At 44.3% G+C, this 8,655-nt stretch overlaps 1 protein-coding gene across 1 annotated transcript; it reads right to left on the bottom strand.

Moving 5' to 3' along the window:
- Window positions 1–265: 265 nt before the first annotated feature.
- LOC106579330 (homeobox protein MOX-1) lies at window positions 266–7,903 on the bottom strand. The gene is made up of 3 exons (XM_014159160.3): window positions 6,683–7,903; window positions 2,322–2,488; window positions 266–1,102 (listed from the first exon to the last, which is right to left on the bottom strand). The coding sequence occupies exons 1-3, from the start codon at window positions 7,170–7,172 to the stop codon at window positions 980–982; spliced, it is 780 nt and encodes a 259-aa protein (XP_014014635.1). The 5' UTR covers window positions 7,173–7,903; the 3' UTR covers window positions 266–979.
- Window positions 7,904–8,655: the final 752 nt, after the last annotated feature.

The following is an 8,655-nucleotide window of genomic DNA, read 5'->3' as shown; positions in this document are numbered from 1 at the left end:
ACACACACACACACACACACACACACACACACACACACACACACACACACACACACACACACACACACACACACACAGGGAAAGAAATAATAATATAGTTGCCTTAGCGACAGACGGTCTGCAGACAGTTGTAATAGAAATTGGATTAAATAGCATGTAAATGCCAAGCATTGGTTCTGTCCTATAGTCTAGCCAAGACGCTTCATACACTGTCACTTCATAACTCACATGTGGCTGGTTGGAAGAAATTATCGAAGTATTTTATAATTTTTTTTAAATGATTTATTCATTTTAGCAGATTTCAATAGGCAACATCTGTATTTTATCAATATCTTTCAAATGTTAAAAAAGCAAGAAAAAAAAGCTGAAAAGTACAAAAAATAAGACAAACATGTTTGACAGAAAAAGTGTATTCTAGGAAAACCTAACAACACAACTTTGAATGAAATCAGATTTTGAGACACTTAAGGTTTGGCAACACTGAAACGGTTTGAGTGTCCGCAGGTGGCTGCAGTCAAGCATTGAGGGCCATGATTACGGATCGAGAACTGAGGAGATGTTCTAAAAAAATAAATCAAATCACAGACTTGTCATCGCTGAGTGACAAGTGCTAACTCGGCCAAGGTGAGAAACTGCAACATGTAGTCTACACTAAGATTAATCCATTCCTTAATTTATTTATTCCAATACTCCCATCGCAGTAATGCTCCAGGAGTTAAATTGTATGGGTATAGAAAATATTACAACCCCTTTCACGTTAGATCTAATATTGTCCTCATTCGACAGAGAAGTGTAAAAAAGACGTTGGACCTTGCCAGACCAAGTACTACAGTATTTACAAAAGGGGAAACGCTGGGGTTCAGACTGACTAAGAAATGCTTTGCTCCAGCAACCGACTCTCCAGGGATATTATAGGATGGCTGGTGTTCTCTGGATGTTTGTGTTGGGGGGGACTCCTATCAGGACAGCCTGTCTCCCCTCACTCTGAGCTGGGTGAGGCAGCAGAGTCTATGTCGTCTGTCTCCAGGTCGTTAGGGGAAGCAGGCTGTCCTCCTTTCACCCTCTTCCACTTCATCCTCCTGTTCTGGAACCACACCTTCACCTACAGGACATAGACGGGAGGTGTCACTACAATGCCTGCATCAAGTCATGTATGTAGACATAGCCACAGGAAGTAGGGGTGCTGAGGGTGCTGCTGCACTCCCTGAAAAATGTGAATTTTTTGTTTGTTTAATACTGTAGACTACATCAGTCATTTGTTTGTTTTTTGGTGCTTGTGGAAGAGACTGTGCAGTCTCAGTGTAAAGCTTAAGTTCGGGTTTTGGACCACACTCCTAGTGGGTTGCAGTAGCTAAATGCCCACGGATCGCTATAGTCTACTATATAACCACATTGAATATGACCCATGACATAATTTCCTTGGACCCAGTCCGCCGTCGTTCTGTGTCGACCGGAACCCACATACGAGCTCAAGGGAGGGCTGACCTCCGTGCATCCCTCTCAGCATTCCCCACGGCAACACTGGGACAGACTAGTCTGTTCCCACACTATTTTTATGAAGACTGTCCCCTCGTCTGATACTGTCTACCTCTTGTGACTGAAGGAACGGAAAACTGCCAAGCTATGTAGGATGCATCGGAAAAAAAATCATAAAGAATTATTGAGCCAGAGTTGCAATGGGAATCAGAGCCCGGAGTGTAGGATTGGGACCTAGCTGGCTTTGAGCACCAGAGGCCTGGGAAATTCATCTTAGAGCAGGCTATTTGCGGTCACTGAGAAACTATGGGCTCGTTGGGCAGAGCAGGGAGTGGGCACAGGGGCTGGAACTAGGGAGAGGAACAGGACAGACTGCCAAGCCCTTCCAAATGTTAGCCTTGTCTCACCTGGTTCTAAGATCTGCTGCCCAATCACAAGAGAAAGCTTCAAACATTAAACCAGTTGGACACCTATTAGGATGAGTGGTATCAACGAGAAACTAACTGAGTCTGTAGTTGTAGGTAACAGAATTTTAGCAGAGACTCAACTAAGTTTGTAACTATGATCCAGCTCTTTATAACAAGAGCATTGTTAATTATATGTCCGTTTTTAAAATAATTTGTGGTTAATAATATTGGCCTTCAAATCACATATTCGCATCCAATCAACAGACTCAGGCTCTTCTCTTGTTTGTCAGGCAATTGGCTGAAGACATCCTATTTCTCATAGACCTATTCTTTCTTTACCTTTAAAAAAAATGAAGGCTTACAAGATCACTAAATATTGTCATTGTGTAGAAACATTCTGGTGTAGGTGTTGTGTGTCTGATGCACTATCTCCGTTACCTGTCTCTCCGTGAGGTCCAGGTTGACAGCGATCTCATAGCGACGCAGTCTGGTCAGGTAGTTATGGTGGGTGAACTCCGCTTCCAGTTCCCGGAGCTGCTCCTTGGTGAACGCTGTGCGCTCTTTCCTCGCTTTGCAGTTAGAGTCCACCTTGAAGTCCTGAATATCTGGAGAACATAAGAAGAGGACGTCGTTGTTATTTCAGGACTATGCTATGATGTACAGTAGTGTTGAGAAATGATTCCGTCAAATGATGTGCACGTATATTGGTTTAGCACTGAATTTGGACACAAGTTGAGTGGTTTGTCTGTCTGGTATTAGGCCCATTTCACAAAGAAGAGGTCAGAGGTCCTCTCAACTAACAAATCTGTCCGAGCCCTAGTCGTATACACTCAGAGAGCAACCGGACCACCACTCTATGAGAGACCGCCCTGACCTGTCCCACTCCCATGCAAGTCCCACTCCCATGCACCCTGAGTTACGCTATCTAACGACCAGTGCCCTGGTCAAGTCAACGGGGACCGCAAAACCAGGCGGCAGAGGGCTTGAGTTAGGGAGGAATGCAGCGGAACATCGTTAAAGCCTCTAAGAACAAAGGCGGGGATGTGTCCAGCTCAAACGTATGTGTCTCTGGGAAGACGGGAAGACTTCCCCTTCTAGGCCAGAGGAGAGGAGGCTGACGGCCATCGCTCAGTAACTCACACACAACCTGACAGCCACCTTGCCTTACCAGCCTCTGGAAAATAGGAAGCATTCTTATCGATACAGCAGAGCAGAGGAAAGAGGAATTATGAAATCATGTGCTGTACGTGTGCATTGTGTTAACTGGTTCACTTTGATTATTTTGGGTAGTAAAGTTTGTTTGACAAATGTGTACGACAGGGAATTCAAAGGCTTTTGGTTGGTAGAGATTTTGAAAGTTATTTTCCTCTTGGTAACCTTGGTGAAAATGAAATGTACATAAACTACATGAAAGCCACTTAATCATTCCTTGTTAAAAATCTCGACTTTATATGATATGGAATGATTTTAGGTAGTACTTGTGCATTGGTAGCGACACTAGCTGCTGATGTAATCTTGAGAAAATGGTTCTAATTTGTCAAAGTGAGAAGTTCTGCATTGTGCTTGCCAGAGCATGGAGCCAGATTGTGAAATGGACTGCAGTGCCTGGTCCAGATGTGACTGGGCAGATCCAGACTCACTGTGTGGGTGTGTGTGTGTGCATGTGTGTGCGTGTGCATATGCATATTTGCTTGCGTCTTTCTGCGTGTGCTTGCCTACGTGCATGTGTGTCTGTTTGCATGCGTCTTTGCGTGTGTATGTGGATGTCTAGGTGTGTGTCTATACAACTTAGTCAAAAGACTCCCATTCAGAGAGACCAACCTGTAGCCTATAATGCCTCATGTTGAGAACGCCAAATTATTATAATTAAAACCCCATTAATGGCAACGTGTTCCAAGTGTGCTGCTCTGGCCTGGTCTGGTCTGGTGTGGCCTGGTCTGGTCTGGTGTGGTGGAACTGAGTAGATATGAGAGCAGGTTAAGTTTGCTGAACACCTGGCAGGACAGATTTAGTAGGCACACACACCGGCCCTCAGTAAACAGGCCTCAATAAATATCCTGCACAGCCAGAGCCCGTAAACTGAAGGGGAGAAACTCCTGCACCCAGCGGGACTCCGTAACACAAACAGCATTTGCCATTTTGGGGGGGGGGGTGACAGTGCAAAAGTAATTTGTCTTAATTAACACTCAATTAAGCCTGTTGTAAATACGTGGGGGTTTCTCAGACTTAAACAGAAATTAAAATGACTGTTTAATTAATTACATGATTATTTAATGTATTAAAGTGTGGGCCAAGGTTTATAAAAGTACAAAAATAAATGTGTACACCTACAATATGTTTTTTTTTTGTTTTTTTGTTGTTGAGTGAACCTAAATGGTGTCGTAATTTGTTTTATATTGGAGTGGTAATATGTTTATTAAAGTTCTTACTGAAATTGTTTACAGCCGATTTGTTATAAAGTTGATAAATGAACAATGATAACCAGATGGTGGTCAGGCAAATGGATAAAAATCCCCCTGAAATGCTAATAGGTTTAGCAGCACTATAAAACTGTTCTAAAGATATAAACATCTAGTTAAGAAACTGGCTCATATCTGTGTCAGTATTATTACAACAGGGCTATGATAAGCATCATTTTAAAAGCATTTAATTAGACACCATTCAAAATGCATCGCTATTGTAATGAAGCTGGATAAATCTCACCCTGCTTGATTTAGACTAAACAGGGCATCTCTAAACTAGTTCTTACATTTTTATAAACCATTTGTGTTAAACCTGTAGAGAGGCCTGACATTCCTTCAGTCAAAACATGTAGTAACCTGCACACCAAGAGGTTGAACCTTTTGAAATGGTTGAAAGTATGAATAAAGGTGAATCATATCATTATAGAGCTATATGCCTAAATATGGTCGCACTGCTGTCGAATTTCCTCTAGAGAGTTATGCTCTAGAGAGTTACGTTTTAACCCAAAACGCTCAGACCTTTTTATTTCCGTCTACATGGGCCGGTACCTCTGTCTCACTGGGCCATGGCTCCAGCTGACCTGATCTAACTTGGTTCCAAGGCAAGGCCGCTGGTACTTTTCAGCCATCATTTACATAACAATGGTTAACTGTGAACTTTTAACACCATCTCTGTTTGATGATGCAGAGGTTGTTGATTCTGCTCGAACACAAGTCTTTAGTGTCACACTCCTGAAGGAAACACAATAACACTAGAACTCACATTAGCGTTAAACACTGGTGACACCCTGGTGTGTGTTAAGTCCTTAGTGGAAATGCAGCCTGTATCAATGCCTTAAGGGCATATTCCTAATTCTAGGTCAAAGTATTCAATGCACGTTTCAATGGTCATCTATGAAATACTGGGTCTATACAGTGGTCAACCGTGTTGCATGTGTTCAGTGGGATATTCTGTTACAGCTTAACGACAGGAAAATGTCAATGGATAAGAATGTAAAAGTGGGGTTGCAGGCAAGAGATTTTACCAGACGTGGTCTGGCATGTTTGAGTGAGGGCTACAATACGGTAACCCAAGAAAAGGGAAAAAAAATCTATATTTCCCCCAATTAAGTGCCTAAGGCCAGTGTCTGGTTCCCTAAGAAGCAGATCTTAAATTAGACAAGTTTATTGAATGTCTCCAAGCCCTACGTGATTTTCCTAACGTGGGTATTGCATCGCAGTTTTGGCCATCCTAATATAGCCACTGGAATTCTGATCGAGGAGGTAATACATTTATCTGCAAAAGATTTCCCCCATTCTAGAGAGGGCAGGTTTGGTTTCCATAGCGTGGCTGAAAGCTGAGGGGAATGCCTTTACCAGATGTGCTGAAAACAGTCAGGTTCGCTTTTCCTCTCATTCAGCTAGCATGAAATTGGGAGTATATTTCAATAACACATCTACAGCTAGAAGATAAATGCCAACCGTTCCTATGGCTATTAACTCAACAGCAAGTCATAAAAAATTTCAGGAATTAGCACTTCATGGATATGAATTACTGTACCAGAAATGTGGTATCCAGTTGGTCTGATGCTCTGACATCATTGATAACGATGAGATATCTAAATCAATTATAAATGGGCAATTGTTGATGTTGATGTTGATATTGCTTATAATGCTTGCAATGGTATTGCTTATAAAGACATCTAATGATATATTTGCTATAATGGACCGTGACCCATATAGTGTAAGGTCATAAGAATATGAGACATGCAGAGTTATTTGCAGACAAACATCTCAGTTGATTTACACCAGCGGCATCCTGAAAGTTGTCATGTCTCAATGAAACAAAGGATACACGCATGCAACAAAGATTTACGGTAGATGTTGCGTTAGTCATTTTGACCTTTTTTTAAGAGGCTTAAAACAATGAGAGGACGCAACTGGTCCAGTCGGGATGTTCTTGAACACAAAGTGTCGTCACCTTTTGCATATCTATGTGTCCAGGCTCTAGGGCAAGACTGTCTTTTGGTGAGGAAACAGATACAGAGATTCTGTCCCATTGCCAGCAATGACATGGGCAGTAGTGAATGTGATACCATTGTCCACTGATAGAGTACTCTGGTGAGAGTGTCCCTGCAGAATATCACATCTCTCTTGTGTATTCATGACGAAAAGGGGTTTGTACAAATAGATGTGTCAAATCTGGGAAGCGCGATTGAATTTCTGTCTCTGCACAGCATTTGACTCGTATTTGCCTTCTATGTAGGCCTACTGAAGTGGTGTCTTTTCCCACATCTTTCCAGTCATGGTATTTACCAGCAGCCCAACTGATCCCATCTTGGCTTATCACTGACTCACCTGCTATGTCTCTCTTCCTCTTGGAGCTCTTCTTCTCTGTGTCGGCCGATGCCATAATCTGTGGCGAGTACTCCCCCTCCAGACACCCGGTCACTGCCCCTGGCAGCCTGTCCCCACCTGTGCTGTCTATCTCCCCCGCTACGCCCCCCACCACTCCTCCACCACCCACCGCCACGGGCTCCACCGGACAGGCCTCCTGCCCCCGACCCCGCGTCTCACACGGGGGGAACTGCCAGTCGGCCCTCTGGAAGCCCGCATGGGGCTCTGGGTAGAGTCTGTCATCGCGGGGGAAGCTGGCGTGGGGTGCGGGCACCAGGCAGGAGGTGGAGAAGTCTGTGTAGGCCAGGAACTCAGGCTTCTGGTGCAGGGAGAAGGGGGTCTGCTGGTAGGGCGACTGGAGCCCCGCTCCGGGGTGAGGGTTCCTCACGCACCCCCAAATGGGGCTGCCGGGGTGGGCGCTCCGCATGCAGCTGCTGGCTGGCTGATCCATGATGATAAACACCGATAAATGCTCCCTCACACACACACACACACACACACACACACACACACACACACACACACACACACACACACACACACACACACACACACACACACACACACACACACACACACACACACACACACACACACACACACACACTCCTGGAGTGAAGTCCTTGCTGAGAACTGACAGTCCCTTCAGAGAGTTCTCCGGTTCTGTCAATACGGGGTTAATATCCACTTCAGCTTGTTGGTTTCAAACGCACATCATCTCCCCAGCACATCCAACTCTGGAAGAAGTTACTCTGTCTGTCTGTCTGTCTGTCTGTCTGTCTGTCTGTCTGTCTGTCTGTCTGTCTGTCTGTCTGTCTGTCTGTCTGTCTGTCTGTCTGTCTGTCTGTCTGTCTGTCTGTCTGTCTGTCTGTCTGTCTGTCTGTCTGTCTGTCTGTCTGTCTGTCTGTCTGTCTGTCTGTCTGTCACTGACTGTGGCTTGTTGACTGTCCTGAGTCCAATGTGTAAGGATGGAGACCTTCCTCTTCTTAGTGGGTCTCCCTCTCACGTGTGTGACGTCGTAGAGAGCAGCTCCTCAAGTCTCCACACACACTCACACACACTCTCAGACACACCGGCGAGTGGACAAATGATCTGACTAGCTGTGCTGCTAGAGGAGTGTTAGGTTAGCCCCTGCGTCTGCACACACACTGACACACTCCCTGCCGACTGGGCTGGCTGTTTTCACAGTTCTAAGACATTCCTGACAAGTGGTCCCTCCTCCCTTTTAAACACATAGGTGGGTAAGAGTGTAACCTGAGCTTGAAGAGGAGGAGCCCTGGCGGCCACATGTGGGTACCCGGCGACCAACCCAACCAACCCTGCCTCATCAACTATTAATCACAGTAGAAATGTTATATGCACTTCTAATGGCCTTTCCAGACGTGTCACTCTTTTAAGAGACATTGTCTGTAAAACACACATGAGAGTAAAGGTCCGGCGGGCGAATGATTCTACTGCTTAGTGTTTTTTGACACATAATTTTAGCCCTACACTCTTTAGAGGAACGTTGACCTCCACGCGTTCGCTCTACACCCCTGGTCCCAGTCTGTCTTCTACAATCTAAAAACTGTTTCTCTCAGAAATAGCTTCATGCTCCTGTATATGTCTTTAGCCTTGAGGTGTGTGTACTATACAGCCTAATTGGCCTGGCAGGATTCCATTTAGCGTTTGGGTGATAAATTGGTTGGATTTGGTAGCTAACGACTCTCACACGTCTTGAGTACACTTTAGTGTAGTCAGATGGAATACGGGATTTCAGAGCAGTATTTTAGATTTAAAATTGTCCGATTCATATTTTCTAACTGTGTATTATCTTGGAAAATAATGTAATTAATGTAGGTTTATTTTTTACATCTTTTTTTTTTCACAGTATCTGATTGATTGTGGCTTTACCGTATAATGTTTCACACATCATTTTTTTTTACTGTGACACT

The sequence above is a fragment of the Salmo salar genome, chromosome 19 (genome assembly GCF_965601325.2).
Source record: "Salmo salar chromosome 19, fSalSal1, whole genome shotgun sequence".
NCBI lineage: Eukaryota > Metazoa > Chordata > Actinopteri > Salmoniformes > Salmonidae > Salmo > Salmo salar.
Note: the sequence above shows the minus strand (reverse complement) of the source record. Positions and strands in the feature narration are given on the sequence as shown.